This window comes from Diadema setosum, chromosome 14 (genome assembly GCF_964275005.1).
Source record: "Diadema setosum chromosome 14, eeDiaSeto1, whole genome shotgun sequence".
Classification (NCBI taxonomy): Eukaryota; Metazoa; Echinodermata; class Echinoidea; order Diadematoida; family Diadematidae; genus Diadema; species Diadema setosum.
In genome coordinates, this window is record NC_092698.1 from 11,032,992 (window position 1) to 11,058,770 (window position 25,779).

Here is a 25,779-nt window from a genome sequence, read left to right on the forward strand (position 1 = left end):
CCTCTAGGTAAATAGGGAATATGACTGTGTGTTTCGGACTGACGAACTTTTAGAATAACGAGCGTTATTTCATTTTAAAATAAACAAACTTTTGGAATAAAGAACATCATCCGGCTTAGGGGATTCAACCAATAGCGAGAGTGGAATGACACTTTCTCGGCCTAGGGACGTCAAAACTCTGAATATCACACTCAAGACAAGCAAACAAATCTAAGTATTTCTTTTTTAAAACTAAAAAACTGTCTTAATGATGGCGGAACTCGTCACCCCCTATGTTTCCAATTACATGTATCTCGTCTGCCTACATCACATAGTAATAATGAAGTGGCCTACACCATCCACGCTATAGTTGGTGAGCTTACAGTTTCTTACAGTTCAGTGTGATAATAGTTTCAGCAGCAATGTCCTGCCAAACTCTGATTTATTCGAATACATTTTGAACAAAATAATGTACGGTATTTAAAACACAACAAAAAGAAAACATTGTTGTGTTTCTCATTACCACTTATGCTTTACATCCACAAAGCCTGGACGTACGTTATGCGCTCAATCACGACGACTCAAAGGACAAGTTTAACCAAGTACGTGTATGGATTGAGTGAATGCATCAATATTAGTAGAAGGTATCAGTGAGATTTTGAGGAAAATTGGACTTCCGTTCAAAATTTATGATTTTTTTTTAAGTTTCGGAATACTACAACAGACTGTGAAATCACTGCAGGACAACGATATACAGAAAATAAAAAAGAATTTCACAAAATTTCATTTTTTTTTTTAAAGAAATGTACGCACTCCCTAAACTTGTTAATGATACGTGTTAATTGTCCCCCTCTGAGCTCCCTCTTCATTGATGTATTCTATTACATCTCTGCATTCACTTTATTCACACATAACATTTCAGTATACTTATCCTTTAAATAACATAACAAGTTACAAAAAGCAACACAAGAGAGCAAATTGTCGGCAAAATGGTATCTGATCATGTGAAATGTTTTAATAAGAATTAAAAGTGGGCGTCTTTATAATCATAGTTTTTCTATTGATATACACATTTTTTTTTCTCATCAATGTACAAATCATTAACACATCTTTTTTTCTCATCAATGTACAAATCATTTATGTATCATCAAGCACAATATCAACAAAACAACTCAAAGCACTACTGTACTGATGATATCGGTCCATTTATACAATTCCATATTGCATTAGAAGATAGTATATATACATACAGTATACTGAACTTAAATCACATACATGACATTTACGACGCACTATACGATGCTTGTTGCTTTGTTTAACGGACATTATCTAATGTAAACTTGTACTGCTGCATGAACACGCAAATCCAGCAGAAAACTTAATTCTTATCGTTGCTAGGATCACAAGGAATCACAAGGAATCCTGCTTTGCTATATATGAATACAACAATGTGTACGAATCTAAATATATATGTTAGGGTGCTTGATTTATTTGTAAATGTAAAATCCTTATGCGCCTTGCTGCTTAAGGCCTCGTCAAACAATGCTAGAGCATTCACTCATGTTTCGCTTCTAATACTTCTTTTGCCTCGCTGCATATACCTTGAATACTCTCATGCTCAATTATTCAATTTTCGGCTTCATAAAACCTTCATTCCGAGCAGCAATGTCAACTTTTACTCGTTGACGGTACATAAGGTATTATGGTAAATAATTGAAAAACGATGGCAAACATTGATAATAATACACGGATATTGCAGTTGATCACTTAGTGCGTCAATGAATTCAAAGACATTTTGTCTAACGGGCAAACGGGACCTCGATTAACATTCATAATATACAATAAAGCCACAACGACTCTCATGTTTCGTTTACCACTGATTACATCACGTCACGTGATCTTTGAATGTGTTTGTTGGATTCTTATCACATTTATCACATCACTCCTATGTATTACCAATGTAAATTCCGTATTTGCAAATTATTTCATCTTCGATTTCTTATTCAACAGCTCGGAGAGTCAGATCACGCACTGGTCATGTATAAGTAGGTCCTATAGGCTGCTACCATGATTATGAAAAATGAGAAACTGCAAAATCATTGCATGCACTAACATATTCATAGTAAATGAAAGTGTTTTAAAGGATATGCGATGAATACTAAAGCCGAAATATTACAGGGAATGGATGCTCGCAGTCACTAAAGTTATACGTCCGGGGCATCATTACATCGTTACTGGCCAAACAATGTTTATTTATATCAATTTGTAAGTACCAAGAGGTGAAAGCTATTTCAAGGAATTTGTGATACAATAATACACATTTACTGTGATGTTCCTTCAAAGGAGGAAGGATATGCACACATAGAATTATGTTGGTTTTTTTTTTTCAATTTCCACTGGTTCATTGCTTTTATGTCATTGCGTTCAACCATTTCTCCATAATTCACATCTTTAAGAAAATTTCCGTTATGAGCACCTACGTTAAACGTGATTGAAACATTATGATCCACAAAGAAAATATAGTTTGAATATTAAGTAGAATTTCATTATATACATATCCCGAAGATAGTTATGATTTAATTACTGCAATATTTACATTTTAGATTGTTGATCATAAACTTCAATTCAATAACTGCATGAATGACTTAGTAAGTTATAGAGTGACAGGAATTTTTTTAACTAGTGTCTCTTTCACAGCACTTAGAAGCATTGAAAAGAGACACAGCAAAATGCATTCCCTCCGATGAATTTTGGCAAACAGCCAATAATGAAGCTGACGGCTCCTGTTCTGTATTCATTTATCATTTTGAGATTATACGGACAACGGAAGGGTTGTCTAACTAGTAGTGATTAAGGAGGAACGTTTCACTCTATGGGATGAAATTTCACTAAAAAAAACCCTCACAAAATCGTCGCTGAGTTATGGTAACGGGAGGGGGGTATTCGCGTAGGGACACGTTATTCGCTGATAGGCGGCGCTGCAGCTTCCAACCAGTTGGCAACTGTTGCAGCGTTGTTGTTCATCCAGTTGATATTTGCTGTGCATGTTCCAATCGCCTGTTGGTAAGTTCGTGCAGCCGACCCAAAGTCACGCCCTTCGCCGAATTCCATTAACTACAAAAAGAGTAGAAATGTAGATAATATGACATAACATGTCTCATGATCAATGTCGTTTATCACACGAAGATTTAACTGCTATGACATTATGAAAATCTCGCCTATTTACCATGGCGCCCTTTTCTTCAAAGCTGGCCATGATGCACAGAATAAGTTCTAATTCGGAATTTCAGTTATCATTTTGACATTATATACAATTTTTTAAAATTGTTTTATTTTTGACAGGCCTTCGTCTCTTTTGCGTCCACTTTTGTGTCTGCTGTGTAAATAGCTAACCTTTCTTGGATTAGAATGATAAGTAAGAGTAAAAATCAATCATGGAAATTAGTTGTGATGGTTATGAGATTTGAATTTCAGGGAAAAGATACCGGTTTAATGGTCTTTTGAAGCCGGAGTTAGTATCCTTTGCCGAACCTTTTTTTTTTTTGTCTTTCTTTTTTTTTACATGGATTAAAAAAAAAAATTTTGCTAATGGGTCATTCAACACTTTTCAGAACACCAGTTCGATTAGCAATTAATTCTGCCATTATGTCTGCCGTGATATGTTAAATTCTATTCGAATATATGCTAAGGGAATATAATACTTTGTGTTCAAAACGTAATTTTTCCAATCACGTAACGCTCTATCTTAAAGACACTACTTTGATAACTGAGCTCGGGCAGCTTTTCTCAACCTTTTGAAATAATTAACGGCATCTATTTGGATCGCCAAGAAGAACAACCTGGTGTCTGCTGGACGCATCGACTTGATTCGCACGTGCAGCCAAAGACGGGCAAGGGGGGGGGGGGGGGGGAGTTGTTAAGCATGTGTATAACGAGTTTAGGGACATGCACTGTCACATACTGCTTGTTCAACTTCAACATGCACACACACAATCATGCACGAGTTATCCTAACCGGAGTCAAAGCTAACATACTGGAGAACGCACTATTTTGCTCAGCGAAAATGAGAGAAATGTGTTTTAACATTACGTCCAGGATATCACGTCCCATAACTGCCATTGTAACACCTAATTAGATCCATGTCATTTGATTGGTTGTTTAAAATTTAATATTGAACATTTGTCCCGTTTTACTATTACGTCATCATTCGTGCAATTGTGGCTTTATCTTCAGTGCAATCTTGGATCCATGCGATTTGCTCAATATTATTACACGTACGCCAAGAGCATGACACACTACATAGGGCTAACACCTGTAAATATAATGGAGTGCCCCTCACCGCTTCACAAATTCGTACCAAAGATATTAAAATAAATGAAGAAAAAAATTCAGTAAAAATCAGATACTGTATGCAGTTTGGCAAAAAACTGAATAGCTGCAGATATTGAGTATGATATTCTCTACAAACTGCATTTTGGTTGGAAGATGAAAGCTTTTGTCATGAAATTTGAAGGGACTTCTGATTTTGATTGGATGCATAAGTATACAGAAAATACACTATAGGTGATTTTTTTTTTTTTTTTGAGTGAAAAGAAGTCGTAGTCTAGATTTGCGAACCCTTGGACAGAGTTTGAGCTGAAGAACCCCCTTGGAAATTTGATGGATGAAAGGGTATATCTCACTTTTTCAGGTAGTGAAGATGAAACCTCTCATTTCTCCCAGCTATTTTACAAAATTTTTTGAATTTTGAATTTTAACACACCTCTCTATGTAGGCCTACGTAAAACGATTTACATGCGATCAAGCGTATTGACAGAAAGCGCGCTGTAGCTTATAGCGCTTAGCACTCTCTCGATCTTAGATCTCGCACATTCTCTCTTGTTTCTAAATTCATAAAACATCAAATGACAAGGATCTATTTTTAGGTGTTATATAAAACAAATAATGAATTATTTTTCATTCGTGCAAAGGACAGAATATTTCATTCGGTGAGAGATGAAATGTTTGATCCATTCAACGAGGCGTTGAATGGATCATTTTCATCTTCATGTCATGACGTATTCTGTCTATTGCACTCATAAACATTCATTATTTATTTCACTGAAATAAAACAGTTTCTAGTTTGCTGTGAGTTTACTTTTGACGACTACATGATGCTCTTTGAATTATATGAGATGTAAATTATGTCAGCATTTAGCTATCTTCTTATAATGGGCATGCATGAATTTGGTTAGTAGAGCGCGTTTGGCGTTCATGCACACAGAGCGTGGTAACAATCATGACGTCATGCATGTAAACAACACTCGTCAGTACGATGAGGCAAAAAACTTTACTACGCTAGTTTCGTCGTGTGTCTTTGTCACAGATATTTTAATAGTGACAGTCAGACAAGCAAATTCATGAATGACTAATTGCATAGATGTACATGTATGGAAACATCAGTAAATTCGTGGCTAATAGAACGTATGAGCACTTTAATTGACTCTTTTTGAAACAGGTTACATAATATGACATAAAATTATTATATTGATAGATAAATACAAGGAAAAAGAGAGAACAATTTAGCTTCAGTGAGTTGTCAGTCTTCGCTGGTTTTGAGATGGCGTTAAACTAAAAACTATTCATTTCGCATGGAGATAATAGTATTTACAATGGAATCATGAGGTGACGCCATGTTTGCGAAGACATGGCCCACTATGAATGTATATTGCACGAGCGTAAGTTGGGTATGAGAGTCACAATGAAGTTGCTTGATTAGTAGAGCAGTTGGTTAAGGGAGTAGGTTGATGGAGACAAAAGAAATACGAATGGAGAAACCTATAGTGCCTAAGATTTCAATGAGCTCGATTTTAGGATGAACACTCTTTTTCCAAGTAAAGATGCACAGCAACAACACTTTCTTCGAACTTTTGTATACTACCAAGTGACAGTGCTAGGACTGAAATTTTGCGAGTATTTTAACAATCTATACACCAAGAATGTACTCACAGACAAGTTTCTTTTGCTGATCTGTCGTCGTTCTCAACAACAATGACATGGAAACATTTTTTTTGAGAAAGACGACAGATCAGCAAAAGAAACTTGTCTTTGGGTACATTCTCGGTGTAGATACTCACAAAATTTCAGTCGTAGCACTGTCACTCGGTAGTATACAAAGGTTCGAAGAACTTCTACCAATGATTAACACGCTTGACGTACTAAAGATAAACAACAGCAATGGCAATGCCATGGCTTCAGAAGACACCAAGTAATAGAGCAATGATGTTGCAAACGTAAATCATAATGTACACGGACTGAGTAATGATCAAACGAAGAGAAAAAAAAAGCAAACTGCATACGAAATGAACGAATGCTGCAGGCCTAGGCATACACAAGCACGATGTGAGCGTAATGCTTAATGCATGTGCTATCTAACGGGCCCACTGGTAACAGACTCACCTCCTGTAGTTCTAGTTCAGTGTTAAAGTCCTCGGTCACGTCAGCGATTATGTTACTGAAGGAGAAAGAACTGCCTCCGTAGCTACGCGAGAAGAAGTCAGAAGTAAACGAACGCAGTGTGTGTGTGTGTAGAGAGAGAGAAATGATAATTAGTCGCAGTAAGACACAGGGACACCAGCAGATACGATTCTTGAGAAATCCTTATCACAATACTATAGGTATTGCGAGATGATCGTAGCATCCGTTTCACTTTGAAATAATTGTAAATTACATAACCCTAGTAGAGCAACAGAACAACTGTGACCATTGTCATGACTGTGCTATAAAGTGGTCATTAGAATCTCTGCAATCTGATTGGTCAATATTGTCATGCGTTGATTTTTACTCATCCACACTGAGTCATGCGTCCGGTAAAATCCGAGCGCATGGCCATGAGTCCGGTAAAATACGAACGCGTGGCACAACTCGCCTAGTACCTCCTTGGTATAGTGTAGTAGGTGTACCGGACGCATGATGGGGAAGTGGATCAGTGAGAATTGGATGACCGCGTTTAAGTTTGGAAAAGTCTAAAACCCACTCGCTGCGCTCATGGGTTTAAACAGTTCTAAAGTTAAACTCGCGCATCCAATTCTCACCGATCCACTCTGTCCTGTGCAACATTCTTTGTATACTGTTAAATCTTGTCATTGCATTGATTGCCATTACTATCATATCGTGAATGAACCCATCCGCAAGAGAAGACAATGTCAAAGCTGCATCAAGGATAGCGTCTTTGATCAACCATTTCTATGATTAGCAAATCATAGGTCAACATGCTTACTACTCGAAAATGGTGTCCCATTCGTTTCGCAGGAAGTCCCATGCTAGCGAGCGGCCCACGTAGTTGTCAGACACATATCTCACGACATAGGAGGCGTCCTGTTTGCGAACCAAGAGCGGATCCAGTGAATAGTCCATATACCTGGAATAGGAATAAAATAGAATGCATGGGAAAATCGTGTGACAGCTCCAGTATATCTATTAAAAAAAATAAACAATACATACATGGAGAGTCTGGAGGGATACAGTGTATCTTCAACTGGATTATATAGCGGAATACCTATGGGGAGAATAGCAATTAGTGCAGCAAAGTGGTGATATCTGCATTCGTAATGTCTATCTGGTCGATGGTTTCGAAGGATATTTACCGGCTTAGTATCCATGGTGCCTGAGAGCATGAAAGAGCGTAGAGCCACTTGGATTTCTCGGCTGCATCGGTGGTGGCCAAATACTTGTTCCATCCAAAGTCCCACTCCTCTTGACCACCTTCCTGGATACCATAACAGTACGCAGTGGTCTTCAGATTTGGTGTGATACTGACAGGGGAAAAATAACAAGAAAGTATACAATACCGTATGTGGGTTCATTCATTGCTTATTTTGAATTCTTGCCTATAGAGTCACGAGACTGGGACGAATCGTGCAGGAACAATCTTTCTCGAAGAGATAGAAAATTTGAATATGTCATTAATTGTGCCCTTTAAGAGGGTATTACACAAAATCCAACGACAATTAGGCATCCTGTTTATATATCGTTTGCAAACAAAACAAAACAAAGCAAAACAAAACAAAACAAAAAACCGCAATATAGAACAGCAAATAAAGTGAAACCTGAAATTCAACCCCATAGTCCTATATACATGTTGTGCATACCAGCAGATTACTTCAGATTTCACTTTTTAATGTCACTGCGTGTAACATCTCAACTATGTCCTCTCTCTTGTACGAAGAAATGTTGAGAAATTTTGCAGTGAACAGGAATGACGAATAAGAAAGAGGCGCAAGTAATAAAATGTTTGCATGGGAATTGCAATCTCAGAAGCAGAGAGACTTGCTTGTATGTTAGTACATGTATGTTCGTTCTTGTAAAAGCACCGCAGAAAGTTATGTGACGGAAGTTATAATCCGTAGTGATGAGGTCATGAAGGATGACCAGATTCATGCAATGGCGCACTTTTTTTTACAAAATGTTTACGCAGCCACCTAATTCTTCCCAGCCATAGATATTTTATCTGAAATACTAATGTACAGGTGCATGGACTGGACTAGAACACTAATAAAAACTCGAAATCCTTACATCTCGATAGTTTAATACCTAAATTGGTAAAAAGTAAGTTAAGATATGTGCGTGCGTGTATGTGAAGGTTAGTATAATATTGCAGTAATCATAGTATTAACAGATCCAGTTTAACCTGGTGATGCATCTCCTTGAAAAAAAAGAGAAAAACGGACTGTTGATAAATCAAATTGCACCATTGTGATGGACGCACTTTTTAGAATACTTTCCACCACACTCGATACCTTTTACAAAACAGAAAATAAACCTGGTGGGACTAGCACCTGACCTCCAACTAAAGAAAAAAGAAAATCAATATTTGTCCGCTTTATGTGATATAGTATAGTCACACGTTTTTTATCATAATATAGAAATTTTGCTCTTAGACACCATTAACCCTACCATGAATGGGAACATTGATTTTTTGAAAACTTCAAGCAAAACTTAATTAGAATACATGTATAAGCTTCTGTAGTTAAAGGACAAGTCCACCTTCATATACATAAGGATTGAGAGAATGCAGCAATATTAGTAGAACACATCAGTGAAAGTTTGAGGAAAATTGGACAATCCGTTCAAAAGTTACAAATATTTTAAGTATCTGCGCAGTCATGCTGGAAGAGAAGACTATTACAGTGTTTGATGTCACATGCGTACAACTATATAAGGAAAATAAAAAGAGAATTTCACAAAACTTTACTTTTTGAATAAAGTGAACAGTTCTTCGACTTGCTACTGACGTATGTTAAGGGTAATATTGTTCCCCCTTTCTTCTGAAAGAGAGAAGTCGAGTGTTCTTTCGTTATGCTAGAAAAATGGAAATATGTTGAATTTTCTTTATTCTTTCTTTATATCGTTGTACTCATGTGACATCACAAGCTATAGTAGTCTTTTCATCCAGCCGTGACTGAGCAGAAACTTCAAAAATTCATAACTTTTTAACGGATTGTCCGATTTTGCTCAAACTCTCACTGATGTGTTCTACTAATATTACTGCATTCACTCAACCCATACGTCTATGAAGGTGAACTTGTCCTTTAATGTAAGCTAAACGTGCGAGATCAGTTATATTCACACTGTAATCGAACTAAATGAGCTTGGCACCCTGACATTATTAAATCTGGTAGACGTGTATTATGATATTATTACAATAATATAACAATATTTTTATCGCAAAGCAATGGCTCATCAACTACTGGTAATTTGCTATCGTCACAGTGCTATTCTTGAACCGACTTTTTCCATGACAAGGCACAGGCACCTACCAGCAACAGTATCATTGCCAAGTATCAATATACTTGGCCATGCACTTTCTTTCATAAAAAGCATTGATGATGATAATGCACAGTGCAGGAATAATGATGATGTGATGGAATAATATATAGTGTGTTAAGACTTGGTTGTGTTATGACACTGTTGAAAGTACTCACGGGTTGACATCATAATCTGGTTCGTCGGGTCTAGCTTCGGATTTCTGCATGTACTCGGCATACAACCTGGATGCCTCGGCAAGACAGTCTTCATTGCGGTATCTGCACGCCGTTCCGACGGCATTAATCCGATTATACCTGTTTTATGACAGTCAAGCCAGAAGTCGACAAAATCATTATCCTGCGCTCACACATCAATTCATTTCATTCATTATGTCTGTTGGTGATATGAAATTATATACTTCTGGGATAGGTTCTGGGTACAAAAGACATGTACGAATTATTGACTCATTCTCTCTTTTCGAAAGTGACTCCATAATACACGTAGACTTGAAAATCGATTGTACATAAACCGATCAGTGTGCGAGTTCGAGTGGACACAGACTTGTATGTGTCAGCAGTGCTTCGAAACCAGTGGGCTGCGAAGCAAGGCCTGAAGTCGGCCGCGATGTTGGCCAAATAATAGATAAAAAATAAGGTTCGTACTTGCTCTAACTTTGTCTTAAAAAATAAAAAATAATAAAAATTATAAAAAATTAAGGAGCCAAAATGGTCCTCCGGTAAAAAAAGAAAAAAAAAAAGAAAAAAGAAAAAAGGTTAAGAAGAAGCCCAGTGTATTTTAGGGGACATTTGCTTAAGTGCAGTCTACATGATATAACACTGAGTGTGATTCTCTCATCCTACTCACTGTTGGAGGTGTGGATCGTTTACAGTGTCGTTCCAACCGAGAGTCTCATACAATTCATTGATCTGTTGCCGCATGTACCTCTGATATGGAAAAAGAAAATATAGATCGATATGTTAAACGAATCTTTACACGAGGGAGCGTGAGAGATGTAGGGGTAAAGGTCCGTGAACATAGGCTTGAAAACTGTAATTACATTTTCCTTGCTCAAAGTAAGAAAAGCTCCATTGGGAAGGGGATCTTCTAGGCACTATAAAAAAGACAAGATAAAAATAACCGTTACGCGCGTTCCTTCAGGGATGTGTCATAGTTAAGAGATCATAATATTACTAATATACAAATTTAAATCAGAAAGTTGTGAGAGGGGATAAATTAAAAAATTTCTCCTTTATACCCATGTTCTGAGATGCGGAGATGTCATGCGCTGTATTGCAGTTGCTAATGAATCAGCATTGACAAAATACAGCACTACTGTATGTATGCATCATTTCTCAATCACAACAAACCTAAAATAATAGCAATTTTCTGTCTCTTTCAATGTTTTTGGCAGCAATCATGAATAAAGTGGGTATCCCATCGAGACGGAAACTAGTTGGCGACCTGCGACTAGAGTCTCCCGAGTCGCGGAGACTTCTCCCTGGCGTCTCCTGGAATGCAACCGAGTCTCCGGGGAGTCTCGAGAGAATAGAAGATGTCCGATCTTTTTCGGTGACACGTTTACATCTCCAGCTGATCGCGGAAACGTCTCCTAGTCGTAGCCAAGTCGCGGAGATCAATTTCATTCAAGAGGTCTCCAAGACGTCTCTGCGACTTTGCGGAGATCCATTGGCGACTTACCAGAGACGTCGCGGCGACGTGTCCGCGACTTGTGAACGAATAAATAATCACCCTACTTGCAAACGTCTCTGAAGTCGTCATCTTGGTGAGAGCGAAAGCAATTTTTTTTTTTTGTCTTTCTAGTCGTATATACAAGTCACGGAGAAGTCTCCTCCCTTGAGATACGTCTTCACGATTGGCTTGGTCAATTTTTGGAGAGTTATATTTATGCAACCGGGAATGAAATTAATATGTCATTAGTCATTATTACAGTCATCCTAAAAAAAAAACCCAAAAAACAAACAAGGCAAGTGCCAAAATGTGTCTCGCCAATTTGCGTAGAAGAATTAATGTTTTTCTAACTCCGGGAGTTTATTGACCCCGCATATGACCTTTGACTGTGTGGCGACCTTAAACTCCCCAAGGGACATTTACCAGTCAAGTTTGGTCACGAACGGACATATGGATCAAAAGTTATGAGCCAAAATCGAAACGTGTCGTAAAAATTTAACATTGGGCCCTAAAAGTTTGTTGACCCCTGTTTGTGACCTTTGACTTTGTGATGATCTTCAACTCCCAAAGAGACATCTACCAACAACATTTGGTCAAAAACGGACATAAGGATCAAAAGTTATGAGCCACAATCAAAACGCGCCGTAAAAACTTAACATTGGCCCCTAAAAGTTTGATGACCCCTGTCTGTGACCTTTGACCTTGTGATGACCTTTAACTTCCTAAGGGACATCTACCATCCAAGTTTGGTTACAAACGGGCATATACATCGAAAGTTATGAGCCATATTCGAAACGCGCCCTAAAAACTTAACACTGGACCCTAAAGTTCATTAACCCCTGCCTGTGACCTTTGACATTGAGGTGACCTTCATGTTTCGTAAAATGTGTAACTTTGTATAACCATTCTTCCCTCCAAGTTTGATTGAAATCGAAGTCCTCAGTAGAGAGTTATTCAAGTTTTTGTATCGTTACGGACGGACGGACGACGGACGGACAGACGCCGCAGACAAGGGGGTATCTCACTGAGCGGCGAACGTTTGCGAACGTAGCGAATTTGGGAATTCGCCAGGGTTCGTAAACGGTTGCAAGAGGTTCGTTAACATTCGCAAGAAAGTTCGCAAACGGTTTTTATTGTCGCAAACAGTTTTTCTTGTCGCAAAGAAATTTTGAACATGTTCAAAATTTCTTTGCGAACCTTTGCGAATTTGTATTTTCGCTAACAGTTGCAAACATTCGCAAAACACTCGTTAGAATTCGCAAACGGTCGTAATACGGTGTCGCTAACGTTTTTATATGATTCGCCACTGCTAGCGAACAAGTAACCACATGGTTCCTATACAAAAGCTTCTGAAACAGACAAGGTTCCTCTCTAAGAGAGTTCTTGAAGCTCTTGACATCTCCATCATGATTGTAATTGCTTCAAAAGCTTTTCATATTGACTAAAGTCTGTCCTATGCAACAAGCACTCTCTGACTCTCTTTCTTTTCTTCTTCCTTTCTTGTTTTTCTTTATTTTATTTCTCTTATGCTGCACAACTCTCTAAAAAAGAAAGAGTGAAAATGTTCACTCTTGAAGGAGTGAATTACAGAAAAGAGTGAGTTTTGAGTGAAATTGGAGTGAATTTTGAGTGAAAATATCTATTTTCACTCATTTTGGAGTGACCTCAGGGATCACTCGAAAATCTTGGAGTGATCCCTGAAGTCACTCCAAAATGAGTGAAAATGAACATTTTCAGTCCAAAATCACTCTAATTTCACTTGAAACTCACTCTTTTCTGTTATTCACTTCTTCAAGAGTGAACATTTTCACTCTTTCTTTTTGAGAGAGAATAGCTGTAGCAGCAGCCTGACAAAGCAGCTCTTCAAAGATAGCAACACCTTGAGCCTCTTCTTGGCAGAAATTTATTTCCATATCCTAGAAATCCATCTTGAACGGTTGTCACAAGAGATCTGAATTCAGTGGAAGGTTTTATGTCGTTTTATGGGTCTTACTATACACAATCGCCTGATACTTTTCTACGTCCAAGAACATTCGCAAAATTGTCGCAAAGGATTTGCAAACAGTTGCTAATATTTGCAAAACTGTCGCTAACATTTGCAAAATTGTCGCTAACATTTGCAAAATTGTCGCTAACATTTGCTAACATTCGCTAATAGTCGCCACCTGTGTTCGCAAACACTTTCGCAAACATTCGCTAAAGTGTTGCTAATTGTCGCTAAACATCGCTAAAAGTCGCTAACTGTCGCTAATGGCAGAAGCGAACTTTGATTTTTCGCAAACATTCGTCAGAAAAGTTGGCGAATCTCAAATTCGCTACGTTCGCAAACGTTCGCCGCTCAGTGAGATACCAGCTTAAGTCTCCCCTCACCTCCAGTGGGCTCGACAAAAATGGCTCGCGTTCTCACGACAAGGTGACTGCAAGGCGACGTCCAAGACTTCTCCAAACAAGGTGACAACTTATTCGCCCGAAAGTCACTGCGATCGACGTCCTCGGCAGTCGCGGCGATTTCTCCTCGACGTCTACGCATCGGCAACGATAGGTCGCCATGGTTTCCGCAAGGTTGCGTAGACGTCGCGGACAGTCGCTGGTAAAATTAGTCTCCACGACGTGCCCGCGACTGATGAAATGTGGCCGGGACGTCGCGGAGATGTCTCCGAGGCCAGCTGGAGACTAGATCGTTTCCGAAAATTAAAAATATATCGAACATGTTCACCTCTCCCATGACGTATCCGGAGTCCCGACTAGTCACCAGGAGACTTCGCGGAGACGTCTCCGGACTTAGTGGAGACTCGAATCACTACCAGGACACCACCTATTATAGTCTCCAGTCCAATGAGATGCCCGTTTTACCTTATATCTTTTTTATAATCACGTACAGTACACTACGCTGAGTTTGAGGCAAGAGTGCACACAGCTAGGAGTGACACACTCTTGGCAAAATGATGTAATATTTGGTGGACAAACGGTTCTCTTGGGTCAGAAAATGCTGTGCCTACATAGATTAAACACCAAAGTGGCCATAGAGCTGAAATTGAGTGAATATCTTAACAGTAGAACCTCAACTGAATGAAGCAACCAGTCTCATGAAAACCCACCTCAAGTGGTCCGTAGCCTGAATACCTGCTGAACATATCGCGGATATAAGCGAGAGACCCAAGGGCTGCCTCCCACGGGATGTAATCCAGTTCGTTATCTAGATAGAGGGTGATGTTGAGGGCAATGGGGTAACTGAGACGGCCAGTATCAGCTAAGCTGAATGCATCGTTGATCAACGCTGCCCGATTCTCTCTTGGTAGTATCTACAGGACAAAATGCAAAAGTATCAAACCATTACTCTTATCACTGTATCCATTACTTCCAGTCTTCAAATCTATCGCTTATCTGATTTCATTAAAGTGAAAACATGATTCTCGAATGGTTGCAGAACAGTTGATTACTCCAGAATATCGGGGGTTTAGGAGAGCTATCTCTGGATATACACAAACGCATGAGAAATGTGTTGAATAACGCTGTGATAACATGAATTCACTTAAAGGGTGGTACAGTATTGGTGGAGATGAGAATTGGGCTTTTAACTTTTTGCGAGATACCAAGAAAACACATGATATAGTACAGAGCATGCCATTTTAAGAGGAATTCAAAGTTTATTTGATGAAAATCGGGTTTGGAATGACTGAAACAGCCAAAAACAAAGTAAAACAAAGCGATCGTAATAAAGTGTGGGTCCCACACTTTATTAGAATCGCTCTTTTTTATATCTCAGCCATTTCAAAACCAATTTTCATCAAATAAACGTTGAATTCCTCACAGAATTACACGCTCTTTCATATTTCATAAGAGGTTTCTCATTATTTTACCAAAATGTTAGAAACCTGAAATTAGGTCTCAACCAAAACTGTACGATCCCTTTAAATTGGGTAACAACAAAAATGCGAAATATTAGCAAAATGGCTCCACCGGATGTATCACTTAGAGCTTACGCGATCGTGGCTGCTACGTGATTTTGTAGATTGCCTGCATACCCACTAGTGAGCGGCGATAGCGCTTCAGGAATATTTTGTTCTTTCACACTTTTGATTTCAAAATGCTACAATAATAGCTCATTATCCAAATCGCATCAGCCAGACAATTTCTTGTAAATCTAACTATGTGTATGCATGAATGCATTTATACCTTATCATATATTAATTTTGAGCCTGTTTACCGTGTGGTTAGACTGCAGGAGAGAACTTAGTCGTGCCCAATTCTCTTCGTCGTAATTAACACGGTAGTAGCCAAACTGTCGGATGTTTGCCACAAACCAGTCATCTTCAGCTATACTATCTTCGAGGTTGAACACACCTGCCAATTTGATAAAGAGATAATCATCAAAAGTGTTTGTCTGTGCTGTTTATTTGAAGAATGGGTACATTCGATTTTGTACAAGCAATCATTGGAAAAAGGAAACATCATTCCTGAACAACATCTAACATATATTCACATCCCTGTGCAAAGACGTAGAGAAATCATAAATCCTTTGCTAAAATTGTTGCATTCTTTCAGAAAAAGGTGTACACGCACAACCGAAAGCACACTCACATACACACACACCGACACACACATGCACGCGTAATATCTATCATTACTGAGGTCACAATTCATGTCAAGTTCTGGTTATGACTGCAGTCGCGTTTCTTATATTCAATCCTGAATTTACCGTATTCCTTCCTATAATGATCATTGTCTACATGAGAAGAACAGAATGCAGTAATATGCTCTCTTTTTACTGATTTGTAAATTGTATTATGCAGTATGTTTACATGCTCTGTTATTTCTAGCTGTTATTGTACTTGCCGATGGAAGTAGAACAAAGTGGCAATATCACTTACCCCAAGGTTCTGCTTCTAGCCATGCACCTTCAGGAAATGCGAACTCCAGCTCTGTTGCGTGGGTCATGGTGAGGTAAATATACCAAAGGTAGCTATATTTGTTGGAATATGAAGACAAAAGAAAAACAGTGTTAATCAGTCAGTGACTGGGACAAGCAATGCTGATGACGACATAATCCAGTGATGATGACGCTACTCGTAATAATGCAAAAATTGGCAACAGATTACAAAGCACCTTGTTCTCTATTTCTTTTTTATATTGATTTCTCATATGTAGAATGTGTAATGCTTTCAGATTCAGAATGGACGAAACAAAGAGAATCAAGGACACACACACAGGCGAAGAGAGTGGGAAAGGGGAAATTATAGGATTGAATATTAGAATAATAATCTCAATAATGCCATGCGGTCTTCTCACTTGATTTTCACTTGATGAATGTAGTTTATTGAATGTACTATATCTACACGCTGTATGGCCTCGTTGACATTATCCATAATCGTTTTGTCCCCAAGTGACGATTAATACCAGGGGATACAGGAACTCAGAGTGTCTTGGACCACTACCAGTATTCAAGGATTTGTTCCTTATTATCAACTCCTATGAATGTCTTTCTCATTATATATTGATAATGACATTTCAAATTACAGGGGGGGGGGGAATCCAATTTCACGGATACAGAACCGATATGGATTACAGTTTCATTATTGTGACTACCTTGTCAAAATATTGAAAAACAACAGCATGAAGACATAATGCTTTAACTTAGACAATTAGGTTGATTTGAAATTGTTTTCAGTGAAAATACCCCAAATTTTCGTATGTGTCGTCTGGCACTGCTGTCGGGTCAACCAAGAAATGTTCCTGTGTGGCGTTGACTCTGTAACGATCCAGTCGGTGTAGAGTGACAACGGGATATCCCATCTGCAGCGTCCATGTATCCATGATTTGCTTCACGTTGTTATCACCTTTGTCTTCGTCAGCCTAAGTTTGCAGTGAAAGCATAAAGGTTTCTTCACTTCCATTTTATTTTCATTACCAACCACTCGGAAGAAATTAAGAATAAATGTATCAGTTACAAATTCACGATCGCAGTTAACCGCTCGACTCACCAATAACTTAAGGAATATTGAAAACCTCCAAGACATGATCATTCCGATATCGAGCAAACATGAAAACCAATGAAGCAGGGTTATTCGTCTTACCCTCGTTAGGGCATACCACAGGTCATCTGAATCAGCGTTGTCTTCGCTGTGGACAGTCAAGTAATAATTCAGCCCATCAACAAACACATCCTCCGTCAGGAAGTTGTTCAGCATCCGGATGATAGAGGCGCCCTGGTAAAGGCAAAGATAGGCGGAGATAAGACTCGGTTCTACTTTGAATTCTCTGTGAAATCATCATGATGACCTGATAGGTTGTGATGGCCAAAGTCACGTTCATACATCCAATGTTATCTGTTTCAAATCACATCGAGTACGATAAAATGATGATAAAGGTATGTACTCATATACTCATTTCTCTCTTGTATCTATTTGATTGTTCCTAATGCAATTCAAACACTGCAAAATTTCCTTTTGATTGTTTTGATTCCACGTTTGCTTACCTGTGGGTCTGAGTTCTACTACTTTCAGTTGTGGGCCTCGAACATGTAGTGACATCATGAGCAGAACAGCGCGTCTTCCAATGCCTGAGCTCACTTTTGCGTTGCATGATTTTTCTTGTTCATTTTTATGATAGGTTACATTAAGGGGGAATGTACACTGTCTATATTTAGTTTTCCGCCAGAAAGTGATAAGGTAAAGGACGCAATCAATAGAATGGGTCAATCTAAAATCCGGTCAGTCCCAGCATCAAAGAAGAAATAATGTGTGTTTGTTTGTGTACATAAAAGAAAGCCAAAATTGTTAGTGTTGTGTTGGGATCGGTATATTTTGAGGTACACGTTTAATGAATAACTTGCGAAGAGCACTCTATTCGAGAGGTGTTTGGGAGCGATCTCCTCTCTTCGAGCTTCAGATTCTAAGTCCTTTTCCTCTGCATGATACAATTCTCTTCATACATTGAATTATACACATTGGTTATACGGTTGTAACATACTATGAATGGGTGGATGGGAGTGGAGCCGATCTGGGCTGGTTGTAGTAGTGTCATTAAAGATTGTCATTGTCAGATAGTCATTGTGTTCGTCCTCGTCCGGTGATGTGAAGATGTCAACGGGGTGTATGGCGATGAGCCGGTGATGGTGCTTAATACAATGACGGTGATGTTTATACTGCGATGATGGTGACGATGGTGAGGACGTCCACTGGAGTGACGGGGCAATGAAGAAAGCGTTGATTACCACGATGATGATGCCTATGATGATGACCCTTTACTTTGATGATGCCACCGTGATGAAGATGACGATGATGGTGCCAATGACGATGCCGATGAAGATGATGGTGGTAATGTTATGATGGTGCCGATGACGAAGTTGTAGTTTTCGTGGTCGTCATGTTGTGGAAAACAGTTCCGTCAAAAATAGATATTGTTTGAAGCGGTGAACTCCTCCTGGAACTTTCTCAGGGAGTATAGCTTTCGAAGACGAGATGTTAAGATGGTTACATGTTGTCCGCTGATCATTCAGGGAGTAAAGTAGTTGGTTCATCAGTTTTCATTCGGTCGTGGCTTTCAGCATCCGTCCTGTTTTCAATTTCAAAGGATCCGATGAAGAAACTGAGAAGGGAGACAAGTTTTCTGCCTCGCTGAACTTTGCTTTGTTTTGCTGATGTAGAGCAGCCATGTTCTCTACAGTGGTGGTATCACAAATCGTAGTTGAAGGTCACGGGAACCGGATTCATATCAACCATGTGCCTTCTTTCTTCGGTGGTGTGACATGAAACCGGGTTTTCCACCATATTGTGCTGGGATCGGTTTATTTTTTGAAGTACACGTTTAACGAATGACTTGCGACACAGTTGAGTTTAATTTCGAAGAAAACTTTATTCGAGAGGTGTTTGGGAGCGATATTCTCTCTTCGAGCTTCAGATTCCACGTCCTTTTGCTCTGCATGATACAATTCTCTTCATACATTGAATGATACCCATTGGTTATACGGTTGTAACATACTATGAATGGGTTAATGGGGGTGGAGTCTTCATGTTAAAGAGAGGTTTTTAATTTGGCAAAACTTTGGTTGCAACTGATTGACAAATTACCCTACATCGATGTAAATAAGCACTGAATTGATCAGTGTTTTAGAAGTAGCCATGGTATATATATATATATATATACATATATATATATATATATATATATGTATATATATATATATATATATATATATATATATATATATATATGCCATGGCTACTACTAAAACAATGATCAATTCAGTGTTATTTACGTCGATGTAGGGCAATTTGTCAATCAGTTACAATGAAAACACCTCGACGAAAGAATTTCATTCATGAATTAAAAAAAAAATGGTTGCTATAGAAACAAAGGCGGGACTAGTTTTTAAAGGAGGTAGCATTCTTGGATCTGGATTCAACAAAAATTCTTAGTAATCAATGGGGGAAGGGCAGGATGTTGGGTTTGACTTAACTTGGTCGTAAATTAGATGGGGCTAGATGTAGAGTGTGTACTCAAGGGATGATGAAGGTCGATGACTCACTGGAGGTGGAGAATATTAGTAGAGGTCAGTGACTGGCCGGAGATGAAGAGATATATCCTGTCACCAGAGTGGAATGGGGAGGAGTTAGTCACATGCAGCTTTGTGTATCATCACACAACAATAATGTCTTTCACCTTGCTGTAGGAGATGGAGTCGAAAATTTCGTTGATCTCGGCTGGGGAATTGACCGGTACACGAACTGGATGAGAGGTGTTTAGCGAGTCAAGGTCAAACACTCTCTGCAGGTCTTCAACCACAAATTGTTCCCTCTGGAGGCAAAATTTAAAATCACAAATTACAAATTAAAACAATGTAATAGTCTCTTTCACCTTGCTGTAGGAGATGGAGTCGAAAATTTCGTTGATCTCGGCTGGGGAATTGACCGGTACACGAACAGGATGAGAGGTGTTAAGGGAATCAAGGTCAAACACACTCTGCAGGGCTTCAACCACAAATTGTTCCCTCTGGATGCAAAATTTAAGATAAAACATCACAAATTAAAAAAAATCGCCTGTGTGTACAATGGCATTTCATCAATGCTTTTCAGAGGATGAAATTTACGCATTATCTGTTTCAAGAAAATGTTACCTCTTGTCTATGTCTAGTTGGTTCCAAGATATCTTACTCAATGTGTTCACATCTACTCCGGACAGGGAAAGAGCGACGTTTAAAATACCATTGTAACCCCATCTGATGTTTATTAATACCACGTCTTGTTTTCATAACCTTAACTATCTTGGATCTGAATGTGTGCATGCTTCATTTAATCTCGCAGAGAAAATCTTTTGGGATTTTTTTGCTTCTTGTAGACATGTATGGTAGTATAGATAAAGGCACTTGGTATGCTATCAGTTTCGCCCGTTTTGTCTAATCCTCACTTGGTCTTATACCCAGTTTGGCAAACTGTCACTTGGTCTTATACCAAGTTTGACTAACTGTCATTTCGTCTAATGACCAGATGGTCTAATTGTAATTTTGTCCGTTTGGATTTTTTCCACTTCGTCTAATATTATCATTTTGGTCTATTGTCAGTTCGTCTAAATTTCATTTAGTCTATTTATCATTTTGGTCTAAGGTTATTTCGGCTAATTACTGCTTCTTTCACCTCCAGATTGGTCTATTACACCAGGAATAATACGCAGTTAGTTTCCTCCTATTTCCACTAATTTCCAGTTAGTCCAACAGCCGATTCGTCTAATCATTATTTCGTCTACCTTCTGTTGGTCCAACCACATTTTCTTGTATGGTATATTTACCAAGTAAATTGTGATTTCATCTGTCCATTTCTGCATGTTGTGAATGCACAGCCTTAGATTTGGCTCATATTTTAGACTACTGCGCCCACGTGCCTAGTTTGTGGAAAGTTTGATTTGAAAAAAAAAATGATTTAAAAAAGGAATACGTTCTCGGGACATCAAAGTTTAGTATCATAAAATCGATAGACATTCCTAACACGATGGCTTGAATGTGCCACTTTGTGCATTCTTTTCACTTTCCCTGTTTACCTGAAAAGAAAGTCAACTGCAATGTCATGTTAACGTCAATATCAGATAATTCTCAACACCAGTGATGTGTCATGTACAGGTAAGGTTCATTTTACAGCTGCAGCTATGACGAGGGTAGATTATGCAAGGAGGTAGGACCTCCTTGGTGTAATGTTAACTCTAACTCTCCAATTCAAACTCCCTGCAACATCCTCGGCGGTCTATCTCTTACAAGTGTTATAAAGATGTACGGCAAACATTAACAGGAAAATAGACAATAAAAAACATATAACCTATAAGCAACTATCTACTAGACTTTAGATGATTATTTTCCTGTGACTTGCACACCGCGCGTTGGGCGTTATGAAGACGTATATTGGAAAAACTCAACAGCCTAAATTCTGAAATCTACCGGGTAAACATTACAAAGTTAGCCAACATAAATATTGCACAACTAAATGGTATTCAGACCAATTGGGCATTAGACTAAGTGGTCAGTAGATCAATTGTTTAGCAGACTACTTGATAAGTAGCCTAACTGTTATTAGACTAAACGATAAATTGCCAAATTGGACAGCCTAAGTGCACGGGTGGAGCCCAAGTTCGAATTAGACGAAATGGTAATTAGACAAAGTGGATATTAGACGAATTGGAATTAGACGAATCGAACACTAGACAAACGGGAGATTATACCACGTGTAGACCATGTAGCATATAGACAAAATGGATGTTAGACGAAATGGGCATAGTCCATCTGTAGACGAAGTGGTCATTTTAGGTTAAGTGGCATTTGGACTAACTGGTTACTAGACGAACTGGTTGTAGACGAAACAGAATTAGACCATGGGTTGAGGCTAAACGGATATTAGATAAAGTGGGAGTACACCAAGTGATAGACCACCGTCTATTTATCTGTATGATTCCATAAATTGATACCAAGCAACTATAGGTAATTGAATCAAATTAGATCTTTTATCCAGGGAAGAATAGCTGTAACTTTTTACATAGCAGTGAACTCAATTTAATCATGAAGTTGAACTGCCTATATTTGCTTGTATCTGGGTCATTATCTGATCTCACTGTAAAGTGTTCTATGTGATATTTTGTAAAAAGGTGTGACGGTTCTTGCATAATATTATATATATGTATATATATATATATATATATATATATATATATATATATAATAGATATATAATAGATATATAATAGAAAAATATATACGAATAAATAAAATGATGAATATGTAACATATATGTGTACAAACATATTATATATATATATGAAAGAAAGAAACTCTGAAAGCACGTTATGACAATACCTTTGATTCGGATACATCATAGAGGTTCAATGAATAGATTATACCCACCATATCCCAGGTCGGTTCGACAAAGTCCACTCCAAGGTATTCCACGTAGCTAGCAAATCCTTCATTCAGCCACAGATCATCCCACCATTTTGGAGTCACCAGGTTCCCGAACCACTGTAAATCAAAATTGACATCATATTTTTTCAGACAAACGTTTGATCTGATTATCAAAAACGTTGCGATAACAACACAGGAGAGCAAACTGCTCACATATTCATTAAAAGAAGTGCAGTATGATTAGGTAAATATCTAATAATAATAATAATAATAATAATAATAATAACAATAATGATAATAATAATAATAATAATAGCAATAATGATATATGATAATAATAGTGGCTACTCGTATAGCGCACAGGTCCACTTTCAGTGCTCATTGCGCTTCAAAAATGAAAAGATATATGATTATACATGCATATAAAATCATGTTCAAACATTAAAATAGATGAAAGAAATTGTATTTTGTTTGTAATCTACGGTTATCAAGATACGTTGCAGTCAGTCAAACGCCACTTGGTTGGCAAGGTGTTTATATTTCAGTCCATTTTACCTGATGGGCGAGCTCGTGAGAGACAACAACTGCAACACGTTGCTTGTTACTGGCTGAGTTAACCCGTTCATCGTAGAGCAGGGCCGTTTCGCGGTAGATAATTAGTCCCCAGTTTTCCATGGCACCAGCAGAAAAGTCGGGAACCGCAATCATATCTGACGGAGTGTGAGAAGCAGTTAAAGACGGAGTTAAGTGTGCCTGGTACTCAAGTAGAATGAAAAGATCACACAGATTTGTCTACGGCGCATGTAATCTATCAGTGATGATATCATAGGTAACAGTCGTAAATCAGGTGTTGAAGAAGATATGAGTAAAGGGGGGGGGATGCTTACACATGTTCAGAATAGTGTGCAGCAAGAAACACAAAAATCCCTAACAAACAAAAACACAACAAGCTTTGCAACTCATTTACAAATTGCCCTACCCGACGTAAATGAGCACTGAATTGTTCAGTGTTTTATGATGAAAGAAATCATGGGCGTACATACTTAAGCAGGATTCGAACCTATGACCTCCTGATCTCCGGACAGGCGTCATCTCCACTATAGACCACTTGAATACTTACGCAGTACCCGCTGCATACCTTAAGGATTAGAACCAACACTTGTTGTCGGGCAGAAGCTCGGTGGTCTAGTGGAGATGACGCTTGTCCGGAGATCAGGAGCTGGTAGGTTCAATTCTTTTCGAGTATGTAAGCCCATAATTTCTTTTATCATTGCTACGAGTATGAAAATGGATACTTTGATAGACTTTGATAAAATGTGGTAGTGACAACTTTATCTTTGTGTATGTGTGTGTGTGTGTGTGTGTGTGTGTGTGTGTGTGTAAGCAGTGATGTGGAATCAAGAAAATTGAAAATTACCTTGCTTGGGAAGAGGAAATGGAATGTTAAAGTATTCTTCAAAGTAGGTGGTGATGTTGGCCCCAATATCCAGCGCATATCTGGTGCTTTCGACGGCATCTGGCCTCGACCACACACGGTACTAAAGGATAAAAGATTGAATCATATCAAAACTAGATGTACTTAATGGGCAGGTAACTGATCACATGCAAATACATTTTACCCCACATTTGGATATGATGTTTATGGGTACTAGGTAATCCAGAAACTTTTGACATACCGAACAAAGTGTTTTAAGTGGATATGGGGAACCGTGCTCGTTTTTAACATGGGCAACATAAAAAAAGTTTTCTATGGCAAATATTGTCCTTCATCGACAAAATTAAGCTCCATTTATTCAGTGTTTTGTAGCAGCCATGATAAAAGATCACGGGCATACATACTCCGGTTAGACTCGAATCAACAATCTGATGATTACTACACAGATGTTATATCCACTATACTACTGAGCTTTTGCCAGTGTTGGTTGTAATCCCTTGTAGCAGCTGGTACTGAACATTATTATGTGCAAAGTAATTAATTCTTGCATCGAAATGGGAAATGTTTTCATTGCAACTGTTTAACAATTTGCCCTTCATCGTCGTAAACCCTGTAACTCTTCTCCCGTGGGAACTAGATGCAATATATATATATATATATATATATATATATATACATATACAAAGCCTAGCAACATCCAGCTCTGAGATGGATAATCGCAGGATGACAGTGAAAAGGTTCAGGTAACTTCAACGAGAAACACAGAATCTGAGATGCACTTGGCATATTTTGTTAGTTACTGATAATAATGTGTGTGCTCGTGCGTGTGTGTATATTCATGTGTGTTGCTAAACCTGCTTCCCTGTCTCAAAGTACGATGTGTGTTATCGGAGAAATTACCACGACCGATCAAAAAGAGTACGTTACAGTAAAGTTGCAACACTAATAATATTTCCTATATTTTTGCTAATCTTCAATCTATTATTCATTATATCAAATCAGGTGACTGAATTGATACAAAAAGAACGCTATCCGTTCGTCATCGCAGGTGTGAAAACCACAGGTCTGAAAAATGCACCAAGGTTCATTGAATCATTCCAGTCATCAAAATATGCTCACAGACTTTTTTAATGTAAAATGTTAACACAATAAATTGCCTGACGTTTTTCGTTAGTATAAGCAATACTCACTCTAACACCGTTTTCTGTATAAGCCTCAGTGTAGTTGAAGTAACCGACCACAAAAGCCAAAAGGTAAGTAGACATTTTCGGAGTCGTTCTGTACGAGGTCGTCATCCAGCCGTTTCCAAGTTGAATCTCTTCCTCTTCGATGCCATTGGACAGGGCAACCATATCAGTGCGATGTTCGATCGTGGTGTCGAAGTAGGCTCGGAGCGCGGGCTCGTCGAAACAGGGTAGGGCACGACGAGCGTCTGTGGGTTGCATCTGTGATGTGGCTGCCCACCTGGTAACAGAAATTCAGTTCATTTGATCCCTGTGAATTGTAGTCATGA

The 25,779-nt window shown here is 38.5% G+C and overlaps 1 protein-coding gene across 1 annotated transcript in view; it reads right to left on the reverse strand.

The window, feature by feature from the left end:
- Window positions 1-968: 968 nt before the first annotated feature.
- The window catches only part of LOC140237993 (aminopeptidase N-like), a 37,880-nt gene continuing 13,069 nt past the window's right edge, over window positions 969-25,779 (reverse strand). The window contains exons 3-18 of the mRNA XM_072317921.1: window positions 25,457-25,730; window positions 24,249-24,369; window positions 23,387-23,541; window positions 22,835-22,948; window positions 20,116-20,250; window positions 17,529-17,660; window positions 17,132-17,307; window positions 16,326-16,417; window positions 15,662-15,798; window positions 14,553-14,756; window positions 10,630-10,709; window positions 9,942-10,079; window positions 7,605-7,772; window positions 7,238-7,378; window positions 6,418-6,499; window positions 969-3,093 (exon numbers count right to left, since the gene is read on the reverse strand). Of these exons, the coding sequence (XP_072174022.1) occupies window positions 2,938-3,093; window positions 6,418-6,499; window positions 7,238-7,378; window positions 7,605-7,772; window positions 9,942-10,079; window positions 10,630-10,709; window positions 14,553-14,756; window positions 15,662-15,798; window positions 16,326-16,417; window positions 17,132-17,307; window positions 17,529-17,660; window positions 20,116-20,250; window positions 22,835-22,948; window positions 23,387-23,541; window positions 24,249-24,369; window positions 25,457-25,730 (2,305 nt within the window). The 3' untranslated portion in view covers window positions 969-2,937. The remainder of the gene's footprint in view (window positions 3,094-6,417; window positions 6,500-7,237; window positions 7,379-7,604; window positions 7,773-9,941; window positions 10,080-10,629; window positions 10,710-14,552; window positions 14,757-15,661; window positions 15,799-16,325; window positions 16,418-17,131; window positions 17,308-17,528; window positions 17,661-20,115; window positions 20,251-22,834; window positions 22,949-23,386; window positions 23,542-24,248; window positions 24,370-25,456; window positions 25,731-25,779) is intronic.